General features: G+C 43.5%; 1 protein-coding gene across 1 annotated transcript; it reads right to left on the bottom strand.

The window, feature by feature from the left end:
• Window positions 1–2640: 2640 nt before the first annotated feature.
• Window positions 2641–3243, bottom strand: LOC145821692 (uncharacterized). The gene has a single exon (XM_082918246.1). The coding sequence runs from the start codon at window positions 3241–3243 to the stop codon at window positions 2641–2643; it is 603 nt and encodes a 200-aa protein (XP_082774372.1).
• Between the last annotated feature and the right edge of the window lie 13076 nt (window positions 3244–16319).

Raw genomic sequence — 16319 nt, forward strand, 5'->3', positions numbered from 1 at the left:
TATTAGCTGTCAATCACATTTGCGCTTGCCAATCGCAATATCCACGAAGGGCGCTCCGAATTCGGAGGCTTTTCTTTTTTGATGGCCAATCGTGATATCCATGAAGGGTGCTCTGAATTCAGAAGCTTACTCGGCCTAAGCGTGTCGTTCACACATAGGGCTCCGAATTCAGAGGCTTTTATTTTTTGATGGCCAATCGTGATATCCACGAAAAGCGCTCCAAATTCGGAAGCTTACTCGGCCCAAGCGTTTCACTTATACATAAGGCTCCGAATTTAGAGGCTTTTCTTTTTTGATGGCCAATCATGATATCCATGAAGGGCGCTCCGAACTCAGAGGCTTACTCGGCCCAAGCGTTTCACTTACACATAGGGCTCCAAATTCGAAGGCTTTTCTTTTTTGGCCAATCGTGATATCCATGAAGGGCACTCCGAATTCGGAGGCTTATTCGGCCCAAGCGTGTCATTCACACATGGGGCTCCAAATTCAGAGGCTTTTCTTTTTTGATGGCCGATTGTGATATCCACGAAGGGTGCTCTGAATTCGGAGGCTTACTCAGCCCAAGCGTTTCACTTACACATGGGGCTCCGAATTCAGAGGCTTTTCTTTTTTGGCCAATCGTGATATCCACGAAGGGCGCTCTGAATTCGGAGGCTTACTCGGCCCAAGCGTTTCACTTACACATGGGGCTCCAAATTCGAAGGCTTTTCTTTTTTCATAGCCAATCGTGATATCCATGAAGGGCACTCCGAATTTGGAGGCTTACTCAGCCCAAGCGTTTCACTTACATATGGGGCTCCAAATTCTGAGGGTTATTCGGCGCAAGCGTGTCATTCACACATGGGGCTCTGAATTCGAAGGCTTCTCTCTTTTGATGGCCAATCGTGATATCCATGAAGGGTGCTCTGAATTCAAAGGCTTACTCGGCCCAAGGATTTCACTTACACATGGGGCTCCGAATTTGAAGGCTTTTCTTTTTTGATAGCCAATCGTGATATCCACGAAGGGGGCTCTGAATTTGAAGGCTTACTCGGCCCAAGCGTTTCACTTACACATGGGGCTCCAAATTTGGAGGCTTTTCTCTTTTGATGGCCAATCGTGATATCCACGAAGGGCACTCCAAATTTGAAGGCTTATTGTTACAACATAACTCACAAGACGAGAGAAAAGGCATTGCTTTGGAAAAATGAAAGATGTACACGGCGAAAATTCAAAACAAGTTGTCATGACGTACAAGTTTCCTTAATGATAAAATTTGCGCAAGTGTGTGGAATTCCAAGGACGCAGCAAACTTCTTCCATCCATGTCTTTGAGCCGATATCCCCTTGTCCCTGCGATTGAGTCAATCTGATAGGGGTCGTCCCAGTTAGGACCTAACTTTCCGTTAGCGGGATTCTTAGCAGCGGGAAGCACTTTCTTAAGGGCCAATTCTCCTGGTGTATAACGACATAGTTGTACATGTTGATTATATGATTTAGCGAGCTGTTGCTGGTATTGTGCCATGGAAGCAAGGGCACGGTCTCAGCGTTCTTCAATCAGCGTCAAGTCCAAGGCCAACATCATGTAATTTCGGCCAATGTCGAAAACCTTCGATTTCAAAGTTGGAAAGCCGATCTCCAAGGGGATGATTGCCTAGGTTCCGAAACATAGAGCAAACAGTATTTCCCCAGTGGATCGCCTTGGAGTAGTGCGATGAGCCCACAGTACGCTGGGCAAATCTTTGACCCATCTACCTTTAGCTTTCTCCAGCCTTTTCTTGATGCCGTCCAAAATAACTTTGTTGGTGGCCTCCACTTGACCGTTGCTTTGTGGGTAAGCTGGTGAAGAAAAGTAGAGCCAGATACCATAAGTGTTACACAATTCTCGATACCCGACACAATCAAACTGGGTATCGTTGTCTAAAACAAGCGCTCTTGGTATGCTGAATCTTGTTGTGATGTTTTTCCATACCAAATGCTTAACGTCGGCATCTCAAATATGTGTTAGTGCCTTCGCTTTGACCCATTTTGTGAAATAGTCTGTCGCGACAATTAAGAATCGCTTGCTCCCAGGAGCCCGTGGTAATGGTCTGACGATATCAAGCCCCCATTAAGTGAACGGCCAAGGACTAGTGATGGAGTTTAACTCCTCGGCAGGTAGATGAGTTAAGGGGGAAAAATTCTAGCATTGTTCACATTTCTTGACATAACACTCGGCATCGGTTCGCATGGTTGGCCAATAGTACCCCTGCGTTACGGCTCTATGGGCCAAAGAACGTCCACCCGAATGGGCACCACAACTCCCTTCGTGTATTTCAGACAAAAGTTCCTCGACTTTATCCAAGTGAACACATTCTAAGTATGACCCAGAGAGAGATTTTTTGTAAAGCTTTCCCTGCGGATCCAAGTACAATCAGAGGGCTTTGTTTTGCAGTTTGCGTGCCTCTTTCTTATCCATCAGGAGTTGCTCTGAGGATAGGAATGTAGCGATAGGGTCTATCCAACTTGGACCTAGTTCAATAACGTTAATCTAAAATAATTCTGAAGAGCCAATGCTCGGCTCAGGGATGAACGCTACTTCAATTGTCTGCTTAACTTCTGAGTTGATGGTAAAGGCTTGACAAGCCAAGGCATCCGCATGCTTGTTATGATCTTGGGTTATTTAATTCAGTTTGTGGTGATCAAATTTCATGAGCAAAGAATTCACCGTTTTCATATAAGCTGCCATGCGGTCCTTTTTGGCTGCATATTCCTCTTTCAACTGGTTGATTACTAGCTTTGAGTCATAGAAAACAAACAGACGCTGCGCACCGAGGTGAAGTGCATTCCGTAGACTGGTTAACAATGCTTCGTATTCGGCCTCATTGTTTGATGCATCAAAGCCTAGTTTGACTGCCTGTTCTATTATCGCCCCTTTGGGGGTCATGATTACTACGCTAGCCCCACTACCGTGTTGGTTCGATGACCCGCCGTAATACATCTGCCAAACGTCTCTAACATACATTCTCCAGTTGGGCTTAGGCTTCACTTGATCAGACTTAAAGTCGATGAGGGATCTTGTGAATTTGGCTACAAAGTCGGCAAGCACTTGCCCCTTGATGGAAGTTCTGGGTAGAAACTGGATATCATACTGGTTGAATTCGAGGGCCCATTTCAAAATGCGCCCCGACGCTTCCGCCCTGCGGAACGCTGACCGAAGGGGATATTCCGTCGATACCCCAATGGTATGCCCCTGAAAGTAATGCATCAGTTTTCTTGCAGCCATGACGAGAGTAAGGATAAGCTTTTATAATGGAAGGTAACATGTTTCGGCGTCGGCCATTACTTTGCTCACAATATGGCGCTGACCGCCTGGTCGGATACTGCCAGATACAAAATGAGAGGATCGCTTGCTGCAGGTGTTGCCAAGAGTGGCACTGATCGGAGATAAGACTTTAGGCCGTCCAAAGCAGCCTAGCACTCGGGGGTCCATTCAAATGCTTTGCCTTGCTGAAGTGTGTGAAAGAGTTGTCGGCAGCGATCTGTGGAACGGCTAATAAACTTGTTGAGTGTGGCGGCCATTCCTATCAGCTTTTGAACCTCTTTGACTGACTGAGGGGATCCAAGCTCTAGAATTACTGTTATTTGCCTCGGATTGGCTTCGATTCCACAGCGGTTAACGATGTAGCCAAGGAATTTGCTGGATCTGATGCCGAATGCACTCTTCGAGGCGTTCAATTTCATCTTATACTTTCGAAGGATGTCAAATGTCTCCGCCAAGTCCGCTAGATGGGCGTGCTTTTCCCTTGATTTGACCACCATATCATTGATGTATACTTCCATGGTATGGCCGAGCTGTTCCCTGAACATGGCAATTACTAGTCTTTGGTAAGTTGCCCCCGTATTCTTCAGCCCGAAAGGCATGACCTTGTAGCAATAGGTTCCTCTTGGGGTGAGGAATGCGGTCTTTTCTTGGTCCTCCAGGAGCATGGTGATTTGATGGTAGCCCCTGTAGGCATCCAAGAAGCTCATGCATTGATAATGTGCCGTTGCATCTATAAGTTGGTCTATTCGTGGCAAGGGAAAACAGTCCTTGGGACAAGCTTTGTTTAAATCTGTGAAATCCACACAAACACGCCAAGAGCCATACTTCTTCTTTACAACCACAGTATTAGACAACCATGTGGGATAGGTTACTTCGCGAATCGCCCCGGCATCAAGTAACCGATCTACCTTTTCAACAACGTCCGAAATATGCTCCGCAGCTAACCGCCGACTTCTCTGAATAATTAGCTTACATTTCGGATCAATGTTCAAGCGATGTTGGGCCACAGATGGATCCAGTCCTGGCATCTCGTATGGTGACCATGCAAACATGTCAATATTGCCAAATAAGAAAGATACTAACTCCTGCCTTTCAACTTTTTCCAAGGAAGCGCCGATCATGAAGAACTTATCAGGATTCCTGTCAATTTCGACCTGATTTGAGCGCTTTGGTTGCCTTTTCACTTGGAGTCTTCCCAATGTCTTTGAGGCTCTCCCTATCTGGTACCTCAATTGAATGCACTTCCAACTCCTTTGGTCTCTTTGTAGCAAGAAGATAGCATGCCTGTGCCGACTTCTGAGAACCTCAAATTTGTTCAATACCGTACTCAGTCAGAAAACAAAATAGCTGATGGTAGGTGCTTGGCACGGCTTGCATGGTATGTAACTGAGTTCTTCCCATGATGAGATTATACAGCGAAGGAAGCTTGACAACCAGAAATTCTACATCTACTGATCTGGTGCCCGCCCGAACTCGTAGTGTGATTTTGCCCAAAGGATACTCTGGGTTAGCATTAAAGCCGAATAACGGGTAATCAGCCAGAGACAGATCCGAGTCAGTGAAGCCAAGTTTGACAAAAGTTTTTTAATACATTATTTTTGAAGTGCTGCCTTGGTTAATGAGAACACGCTCAATGGTGAACCTGTTTACACGTAGCTCGATGACGAGGGGATCAGTGTGGAGGTGAGTTACTCTAATTAAGTCACTATCATCGAAGCTAATCCTTCCAGTTTCATAGGGCAGTTTTGCTAGCGTGACTCGGCTATGGGGGCTAGACTGCAACTGAATTGTGTGCACCTCGGATGATGTCGGCAAGCTGTATATCATATGAATTACACCAAAAGGACGTGAGTCCGGCCATAGAGCTACTGTATTTGTTGGATTATTCTTTCAGATATGTTGTGTAAGATGGCCGTCTTGTACCAACTCCTCTAGGTGATCCCTCAGTGCATAAAAACTATCGGGTCGTGATCGTGGTCTTTATGATACTCACACCGTTTATCCTATCTTCTTGTATCGGGAGGTCCCGTCATTTTGGGCGGCCACTTGAAAAACGGAAGGTGTTGAACTTTCGACAGAATCTTACTGATCGACTCTGTTAACTCTGCGTATTTCTTGCCTGAGCGCCTTGTGCGCCTACTATCCGCTTGATACTGTTCATTAGCTCGATGTGAACATTGATCGTTTGATTGGCGCAAGTTATGCCTTTTGTCTTGTTTAGCTCGATTCCGTGGCTCGGGGCTTCTAGATGGCACGACACTAATCAGCTGAACAATTCCCGACGTGGCCGTCTCAACGGCTTTATGTCCGACTTTGACCCGCAGGGCATTGTCCTTCACTTTGCAATATTCTTCGACCTTTTTCATTAACGCCCAGACTGTTTTAGGGCGTCATCTGGTTAATGAACTATGGAGGGGACTATCGGGATGTAATCCTATCTTAAAGGCAGTGATGGCCATGGAGTCATTGCAAGCATCATCTACCAGATTGAAGCATTCCCAATAGCATGCCGAATATTCACGAAAGGTTTCGCCTATTTTAATTTGCATCGCTCAGAGGGAATCGGCTTGTTTTGGCTAAATCTCATTAATGATGAATCTAGCCCTGAAGGACTTCTGGACCTGATGGAAACTCTTAATCGACACGGGCTCCAGTTTATAACACCACCTGCGGCTAGCGATCCCAAACTGCTTGGAAATATTCAACACATGAGGGCTTCGTCATCAGCATGAAGTGTCATTGCATGCTTATAATGGCGAATATGATCAGTAGGGTCTGATTTTCTGTCGTAGAGGGTGAACGACGGTGCTTTGAACTTTTCGGGTAATACAACCCTTGCAATTTGTTGCACAAAGGGGTCATGCTTATCTTCCTTATCCGAGTCATCGCTCCTCCCTCATTTATGCCATACATACGGACTTCTTTCAAATGAGCTGGATACATCAACTCGTCCTTTCTTTCTGGGTTTCGGGGATGGTGAGTCAGAATCACTGTTATTATTGTGTTTCCAAAGTCGACGTCGTCGACCATCCTTCTTTCCCAAAGGTCGACCCCAGTCTTGGCATGCGGCTTGTTGGGATTTCGCCACCTCCAAGGCCAAATCCTGGCTCAGGCGCTCGTTCTCAGCCATCATGTTCTCCAACCGCTGTTCATTTTGCTTTGCTTCATCCATAATCGTCTGCATTGTCTCATGCATTGAGGTTGAGGGTGAGGTCTAAGCTACTGAATCAAAGTTCAAGGCCCGTCGCGCGGCGATATTCTCCGATCCAAGCATGTTTCTTGGAGTAAAGTCGTCTCTTGGCGTAGTTTCGTCAGCAACTATCGAAAGATCTTCTCCAACGCCCACCATGGATATGCTTTAGTTTTCCCATAAACGGCGCCAATTGTGGTGAGGTGATTTGGAAATACTCTTGGATCCTTAAGGACGTTCCTGATCCTTTGATTACCACCTGAAAAAGGGATTAAGGGGTGCCGAAATTAGCACTCCGATGGACAAGTTAGTATATGTCTCTCATTTGCTTGTGTCTTAAGTTTCTTGAGTCTGTTCTCACATACATCTCTTTGGTTGATGTTCCTCTATTTATATTCGGTCATGGGCCCTAGGGTCGGCCCCACTCTTAGTCCATCGCATGATTTCTCATTCGGCCCTTCTATCGTACGCCAATTCCCACTCGGCTACTTGTTCAACTAGTTCTATGGCCGATTCATCTATTCGGCTCGATGATCCCCCTAGGAGGAGCCGAATAACCTACATCCTAATTTTTCCCAAATTCATTTGGCTCTTATACATAAAAAGATATTCGGCTCCCACAATAGCGATTCTGGTTTAGACCCAACCCATTTAATGATTTGGATCCGGGTTTCATTGTCTTATTTAGTTGTTCATGTCTTGTTTCCCTTATTCCTCTTTGAGTTTGGCTATTAGAATGTGTTGGTTGTGTTAGGAACAAGTTAGTAACTTGTTTTTCAAACTGTTGTTGCCCCAGAATTTCACTTCTTTGCTCAAGCGACTCTTCTTGCGCTTGAGCGGTCTTTGAAAACTCTCAGTACTTTTGTAGGCCTACAAAACTATTAGGAGTTGGCATTCTTCGCTGGAGCGGTCATTCTTACGCTTGAGCGGTATTGGCTCACGCGATCCTTCTTAAGCTCGAGCAATGGTTGGCTATTTGTAAAACTTCTAGAAGTTTGTATTCTTCACTCAAGCGGTCACTTCTTGCGCTCAAGTGGTCACACTTATTGTGTCTAGTCACTCGAGCGACACTTCTTGCGCTCGAGCGATATACGCGTATATCAGTCCGTAAAAGTCACTTTTTAGATCACTTTTCAATATCTCTCTCTAAACATTCTAAAAACCCTAGATCTACACCCTCTCTCTCTCTCTAAAGCTCTACTTTTCTCTACAAATACACCTAGATCCGTCGAGTTCTTCACCCGTGTCCCTTTGTTAAAAAGGTAGAGCATGTCATAGGCTTCCTATTGATCTGAGGGTTTGGGCATTGTTGAAGTTCCTTCACTCTCTCTCTCATCTTCTAAGCTTGAGATAAGGATTCTCCGCACTTTCTTATGATTTTTAACTTAGATATTTGTCTTTATAAAACAACATTATGATTTGGAGGAGTTTTGGACAAACCTAAGGTCTGGCTTGATTTCAAAATAGGGGTTTTCGAATGATTTGTTGGAAATGATTAAGAGAATGTATTTATTGTTGAGTTATAATGAATTAGTGAATTTTTACCATTGAAATTGGTTTATAAAGGAATGGGGGTTTTACCCTAAATGTATCAAATGTTAATTTTTAAAGGATAAATGAAATTGATGTTGAAAATGTGGAATTGGGTTGTTATTGATGAGGATTATGGAGTTGGATATGTATTATCACTCGCATCTTGAAATTTGGAAAGTTTATCTTATTGAAAACTGTTTATATATGGGTTATCTGTGGAGGATAGCTATTATTATAGAAATTACATGAGAATTAAGAGAATTGAAACTATTGTCTCATCCATTTGCATCGAGCATTATTTCATATTTATACATCAGAAAGGTTTATCGTTTTGAGAAAATGGATAAATTTTGGAAGTATGTGTTGTCTCGTTAAAATAAGTTGGTCTGAGTGTCCATGGTGAAAGTCCTAAAAATTGAGCGTATGCGTGGGTGTCAATCCCACGGATGAAATTCGTGAAATGACAATAGTAGTGCTCGTAGAGCCTACATTTACATGGGTGCTGATTTACGGTTTCTCGTGGACAAAATTTCTGTGAAAAGTTGGAATTACTACCCTATTTTCTATTGTAAATGAAGTGATTTATGAATTCTGATATTAACCTAGCCTTTCATGGCTTTAGAAAAGATATAAAATGTTTTGGCATAAGCATTGTATATGAATCCACCTTATATCTTTGTTAAGATTCATATACTGTGTTTGAATTATTTCCACTGGGCTTTGGCTTACCCTATGTGGGAAAAACATTTTCAAGTGCTGATGAAATGCCTCTGCCAAGGCAATAGCTTTAAGAGGACTTGAAGTAAGAACTTCATTTTGTTTGATTGTTGTATATGTTTTGTACAGGCCAAAGGCCTTTAATTGTATTGGATTTAAATCCACTTTTGTTATAACCAAGTATCGTCTTGAAAAGTTATATGCCTTTAAGGCATTTATTATCTGTTTTACTTTCATATCATATTTTCATTTGTAACACGTGCTACAGATTCAAGTTTAGAGCTTATAAATGTGTAAATGCATGTATTATCTCTTGTATAATTCAAATCATATATGAATGGAAATGATATTCATTTTGGAAATACACTATCTTATTTGGTTACACATCATGAGATATCGTTATATTTTCAGGGCGTTACAATACAAGTAATGCCTCCAAATCTTCAAGGCAAAGATCACTACTTCTAGCTCTAAGTCATGTGTAGGATAGTTTCCCTCATGTGTTTTCAATTAGCGTGAGCCATAAGCTACTACCATCTCCTCTTGCATCAAGACACAACCCAAACCTTTCTGAGATACGTCACAATACACAGAATAGCCCAAACCCCTCTCCAAAATAATCAATACTAGAGCAGTGATAAGTCTAACCTTAAGTTCTTGGAACGACTTTTCACAAGTCTCACTCCACACAAACTTAATTCTGTTCCTCGTTAGTCTAGTCAAAGGTGAGGCTAATTTAAAGAAATCCTTCACAAACCAGCGATAATACCCGACCAACCCCAAAAAACTATGAATCTTAAAGGCATTCTTAGGTTGTTCCCAATCTTGTACTGCTTCTATTTTGGAAGAATCTATAGTCACTCCTTCCCCGGATACCACATGGCCTAAGAACTTAACTTCCTTTAACCGAATTCACACTTCCTGAACTTAGCATACAATCTGTGGACTCTAAACAACTCAAGCACAACTTGCAAGTGTTTCTCGTGTTCCTCTTCAGAGGGTGAGTAAATTAAGATGTCATCAACAAAGACAACTATGAAATGGTCTAAGAACTCACGGAAGATTCAATTCATCAAATCCATAAACAAGGTCGGTGCATTGGTTAACCCAAAAGGCATCACTAAGAACTCCTGATTGCCATACCGCGTACGGAATGTCGTTTTCTGGATGTCCTTCTCTCTTAGCCCTAAACTGATAATAACCCGATCTCAGGTCTATTTGGAAAAACAACAAGACCCCTTCAACTAATCAAACAAATCATCTATACAAGGTAATGGGTACTTATTCTTAATAGTTACCCAGTTCAACATCCAGTAATCAATACAAAGTCACAAAGCGCCATCTTTCTTCTTGGCAAAGAGAGTCAATGCACCCCAAGGCGAAGTACTAGTGCGGATAAAACCCTTATCTAACAATTCCTGGAGTTGAATCTTCAACTCACTCAACTCGGCGGGTGCAGACCTATACGGTGTAGTAGAAATCGATGTCGTGTCAGGCACTAAGTCGATAGAGAATTTAATCTCACAGTGAGGTGGTAAACTAGTGAGATCCTCAAAAAAGACGTCTGGGTATTCACAAACTACCCTCGGCAACTCAACTAGGACCTGTAGACACCCCATTTTTGACCGTCCTCAAGACTTGGACTTCACCGTTTGAACACCCGGTGATCATCCATGTTTGTGTTCGTTTGGAGTTCCCGGAGGTCTCGGCTACGCGCCTTGCCTCAAGATCTCCGAACTCGACTGTTTAGTGTCTGGTTTTGCACCAAACACTTGTGTTTTGCCTTGGAGGGGTAGGGAATGCCTTGTGAGGCATCCCCACACATCACCGGCCATGGCCAAAGGCCACCGGCTGGTGTTTTGTTGCCATCGGCAATGTATATTGCCGGTCGGCATTCTTTGTTGCCGGTCGGCAGTCCATTTTGTCAAAATGGCAATTTTGAGCAGCCGACTACTGTTCATCTGCTTTTGCAGATATTTTAATACAGCTGGCTTGCATTTTGTTCCCCTCCATACACGTGTATGGAGGGATGGCTTCCTTGTTAGCTTCTTGAGTAAGCTTTACAAGATTGGCTTCTCTATAAGAGGAGCCCTCCTCTCTTGGCTTGGGGGTTAGAAAAAAAAAGGTTAGAAAAGTTATGAGAGAAGCTCTGGTTCTAGGTTTAGGGTTTTGTATCTATCCTATAGCTATATCTCTTATTCTCTTGTATTGTGTGTGTTTAGGCTTACTATTGCACATAAACACATAGTGTTACACCTTTTCTTGGTTCTTGAAGGGCCAGAGGTTTGTTCTTGAAGTTTTGGAGCTGTTTTGAGCTCAAGGAAGGGGCTAGTCCACCATTTGTGAAGAAGGTCAACAAGGGTAACAATCTTACCCCTTTTTACCCCATTCTTGCATACTATTTTTGCCTATCTTAGAACTGTTTTTGAGCTTAGTGTATAATATAAAAAAGTTCTGTTTTTGGGCCCTCTAAATAGTTTGTTTAGAGTGTTTTGTGGTTTGGAGGTGTTTGCCCTCTCTTAAGCCTTAAGGGGCTCCATTTTGTGCTATTTTGAGTGAGCTCCGGGACTTTGGTGTTTGGGCCTCCTCACCACTGAAATCTTGAGGGATTTCAGTGGTAAGGATGGTGCCTTGAAGTCCCAAGAAGGGGAGGGCCACCCCCTCTCCTTATTATCTTTGAAAAGGGCCATTTTTGCCTCTTTAATGAGCACCTAGCTAAGCCTCATGTTGACCATGCCTTGGCTGTTATTTATGCTTATTTTGCCATGAAATAGCATTGTTGTATGTTGTTTTTGGTACACCATGCTTGCTTAGCATACATGCCTTGTAATGCCACTTTATTGCCTTAACATGCCTTAGGTTGTAAACCATTGTTCTAGCATGTTTTAGGCTTGGCTTTGTGAAGCTTTTGTGCTTATTTTGCTATGTTTGAGGTCTGTCCTTAGTTGTTTGGGTCGACTCTGGCATGCTTAGTATAGCCCCTTTGCATTTTTGGCTTGTTGGCCTTAAGTGTGTGAATGTATAGCATGCATCCTTGCCTTAATTTAGTGGGTTGGGACCATTTGCCATGTTATTTCAGTCCCTTTAACATGCTTGTATGCTTGCCTTGGATGCCTCTTTGAAGCTTTGAAAGCTTGTCTTGCATGCTCTATGTTTTGGTCATTGTGCATGCTTTTGAATTTGAGCCACTTAGATGCCATCTAGGTGTCCCTTGGGTGTTGTTTAGGTTCGCATTAGACCTATTTTAAGTCCTCCTAGCCTTGTGAGGCTTGGTTGACTTAGTCTTGGTTTAAGCCTCTTGGCTTGTCTTGGGTTTTTGGCTTTGTTTGCATGCCTTGTTTATCTTGTTTAATTGGCTTGGCACCTCTTATAGCATGATTTTCAATGCTTACCTTGCATGCCATTAGTCCATGTTATGCCTCTTTCAAGTGTGCTTGAGAGTTGCCCTTTTGCGCTTGAGTGTTAGCCCTTTAACGTGTGCATGTGTGTATGTGTGTTTAGTCCTCATTTCATAGCACTTATGGCCACTGTTTTGGGCCTAGTTAGAGCTGCCTAAATCATGCTTAAGTCCATCCTTTGCTTGCTTGCATGCTTACCTTGCATGTTTGTTTGCATGCTTGCATGTACATCTTGCATTCCCATGTTGCATCCTTAGCTTGCATGCCTAGGTTGCATTGCATCTAGCATGCATGTCTTGTTCCTTGATCTAGTGATAGGAATTGGGCTTTGGTTTGTTGGTTTGCATTGCATTTGACATCAAAATGTGCACACTTGGTCCCTTGGGCCATCACGCATGGAAATGCGCGATTGATGGTCTGAGAACCAAGGAGCATGTCCCTTTGACTCACTCACATGATAAGGGACATGATTGGTGCACATATGGCTTGAATTGCATTGCCATGCAAAGTTCTGTCCTCTGCTGCTGTCAAACAGGTTCTGCAGGAACTTCCTGCCGATCGACTGCATAGAGTGCCGACCAACAATAAATCGGTGGCCGATGGATTCATTGTGTGCCGATGGACACCAAATCACAGCCGGTGATGATTCCCTCCAGCCGGTGGCACTCCTCAACATCCAGTAAGCACATCCTGAGACTTTGGCAGTCTTCAGAGGAGTATAGCAGGGAAAACAGAGGCAGCTTGCGCATGGCAGTGTACTTCCGAGCAGGACCGAGCATGCATTGCATTGGGCTCTCTTCCCAAGGCGGTTTATCTGTTTTCCCTAGATTAGTTAATTTGCTTAGCTAATTAGATGGTCTGTAATATTTAATTAGCTTGTAGGTTAATCATCTGTAATATTTATTTGGTCCCTCCGAGCGAGGGCGAATCTGTAATAAGTGTGGGTGCGTGTGTGTGCATGTCTTCCAATCCCCACTTCTTTCTTCCCTTTTATTTACCTGCTTATGAAGGTAGATTAGGGCATGTTTAAATTAGCATACCTTATGCTATGCATGCATGCATCCATACATTTGTCTTGCATGCACCAGGCTCGGAACATCATGCTAATTGCATTTGTACTTCAATTCCAAATTGAATACGTGCATCAATTGATTGCATTTCACATGCCATGTTTAGGTTAGCCGAGCCTACTCTAATTGCATCTTGTATGTGTTGCATTAGTCAATTTGACATGAACTAGGACCATGCATGTTGGCTAACTAGTTTATTGTTTTGGCACGGAGTACGATGTAAGTATTTTCATGCTTTAGCATATCTCATGCGTGTGAATGCTATCATGACAGCATGCTTACCATGTAGCTAGATGCTTACATGATAAACTGTTTGAATGCCCGTGGGTGAAGGTTGGATTGTCTGAGTTGGAAAAACTCGTTGAAATCCGTATTTTAGCTTACTTGCGAGTAGCAAATTCCAAAGTGTTTTTCCAAAACAAACGGATATGCAATGCTTATTCCCAAATTAGGTAATCTAGTCTATACTTTTGTGTTGTGCGCATAACATAGTAATTCTAGGCTAATAACCGGATTAAGAACACATAACGTTTTCAAAAACGGATATCATGGTTAGTAGAGGCCGATCTTCGGATCGGGCGAGAGTGGGTGCTCATAGCTGACCTTCCCCAATCGTACCCAAGTTCCCGAGCCGAGGCAACTTTGGTGATGACGGACACGTGGCCTTTGGCACCGAGTCAGGGTTTCCTAAATTTTCCAAAATAAAATATTTAGGTGGCGACTCTGTATCTGGCAAAGCAGTCCATGTTTGGCACTTCTTTTCTAAAAATCTATTTTTCTCAAAATAATTTGCCGAATTTGGACTCTTTGGTTCAGATTAAGAACCGTGACGATTCGAGAGTCCGAACTGTAGTAGACCCATAAAACGAACGGAACGAGACTCATCCTCTCGGGGCGTTCGGGGACGTCTACAGGACCGTATCACTCTCAACACCCAAGAATGTAGCAAAAATAAGACTAAGTTCACCCCAACTATGCGGATCACACACTGGCAACAAGGCTCTATCAACTCTGTCCCCCAAGAAATAAAAACAATCACCACTCGAGGTACATACAATACCCTTTGACGATAACAATCTGTAACAGTCTGATAGAATGACAACCAATCCATACCCAATATAACATTGAAACTCGTTCTATCAATCAACATAAATACAAAAGGAAGTCGGCGATCGGCAACCTCTATTTCACAACCCCGACACCCCTGATGCAATACAACCTCACCACCAACAGGTGACTCTACCCTGAGTAAAGATGCTAACTGGGTCACTTCTAACTCCAATACAGAAGCAAATGTAGACGAGATAAAAGAATGGGATGCACCCATATCAATCAACACATTGGCAATAGAATTACACAACAAGAATTTACCTCTCACTACCGAAGGCGTTAGCACTAAGTCCGACGTAGTAACAGCATACACACGCCCTGTAGGTCTCTGCTCTACCTATTCACCCCTCGGAACAATTCTGAAACACTGACTGAGCTGAAGAGGCTCCCTGATTGGCCCTCGAGGCCTATGCTGATGGTATAGGCTGATGGTTCTGTGTTTGCCTCTGTCCAAATGCACCAGATGTGCCACCCAACAGAGGGCAAAACCTCCTCACGTGCCCCGACTACCCACATTGATAACCAGTAGGCGGCTTCCCTCTCCCCTGACTATGGCTCTGAGAACGAGCTGCCAACGGTGCAAACTATTACCTACTACCGACTTATGACCTAGCTAGCCACACTTAAAATAAGTGATCGCTCCCTGACCTAGAACTCGATACAGGAAAAGTGGACCTAGGCTGTGCTCCCTGGGACTGTTGTGAGATGGAACCTTTCTGCTTCTTATTGTCCCGAGTCTCTCCCTAAACCTTCTGACTCCTCCTAGAGCCCCTTATTCACTCTTCCTCCATCTAAACCACAGTCTCAAGATGAGTTGCTGTCTCCTTAAGGAGTCCGTAGTCCCTAATCATTGACCCGGCCACTTGAACAAGAGCCTGGTCCTCAATCTCTTCTCAAACTCGATGCAACGGCGTTCCTCCGTCGCGACGAGCTCCATTGCAAACCTCGATAAACTAGTGAAGGTAGCCTCAAACTCGGCCACCGGTTTGTTCAACTATTTAAGCTTCAAAAATTGCTCCCTTAACTTCTCTCTAATAGTGAGAGGTAAAAACGTATCCTGAAAGGTGTTGACAAAGGCCTCCAAAGTCACCCCAATGCGCCCACGCACGTACTTCCACCACTGACCCACATCTTCCTTCAGTTGGAAGGATGCCAAGGTCACCCTCAACCCGCCGTCCTCGATGCCAAGCATCTCGACCATCTTCACAATCTGCTCTAGCCACTCATCCGCCTTCAATGGCTCCTTCGGATCCCCTAAAAACTCATCCAGATTCAACCGAAAAAACTCCCTCTTTAAGAAAGACTGCCCCATCTCAAAAACATGGGCTTTTAACTTTGAGAATGTCCATGGATTCCCATAAAGCTCCGACCATTTCGCAGGCCAAAGCGCCCATGGCTTATTAACCATCTGGTTCGACCACATTGGCCTGACCAACTCCTTTCTCCTGCACTGGAATTTCATCCAGTAACAGGCATTTCATGTTATCTAGGCCTGCCATGCCTACCACCACCACGTTCACGTCCTAACATCGTAATTAAGGTTACACAAGAGATTAGCACATTTACAAACGTGTCGAAGCTAATTCACTTGCGTCCTAATGCAATGGACAACAATTAATTTACTCTACATAAGCACATAGTCACAAAAACACATACATATTTCTTTTCTAGATAAAGATCGTCCCGCAACAGTGCCAAAGTTCCAGTTAGAAATAGCAGTGATCAAGTGTTCTTCTAACAGGACTTCTAGAAACTCGTAGACCCAATCAACATCTTAGAAATTAAATTCCATACACATTTAGATACATAAACATGTTATCACATAACATACCATACATACAAATATCCTTATCAAGCGAGATAAACACATTGTGGTAAGAACCACTTCCCACGTACCCAAAGTATTCAAACCCGGTACTCTCTGATACTAAGTTGTAACACCCTGAAATAAATGACCATAAACCATACATCATGTTAATTAAATAACAACACATGATAAAATAATTATCCTCCATTAAT

The sequence above is a fragment of the Camellia sinensis genome, chromosome 3, assembly GCF_055761805.1.
Source record: "Camellia sinensis isolate YWXY chromosome 3, ASM5576180v1, whole genome shotgun sequence".
In the NCBI taxonomy this organism is placed as follows: domain Eukaryota; kingdom Viridiplantae; phylum Streptophyta; class Magnoliopsida; order Ericales; family Theaceae; genus Camellia; species Camellia sinensis.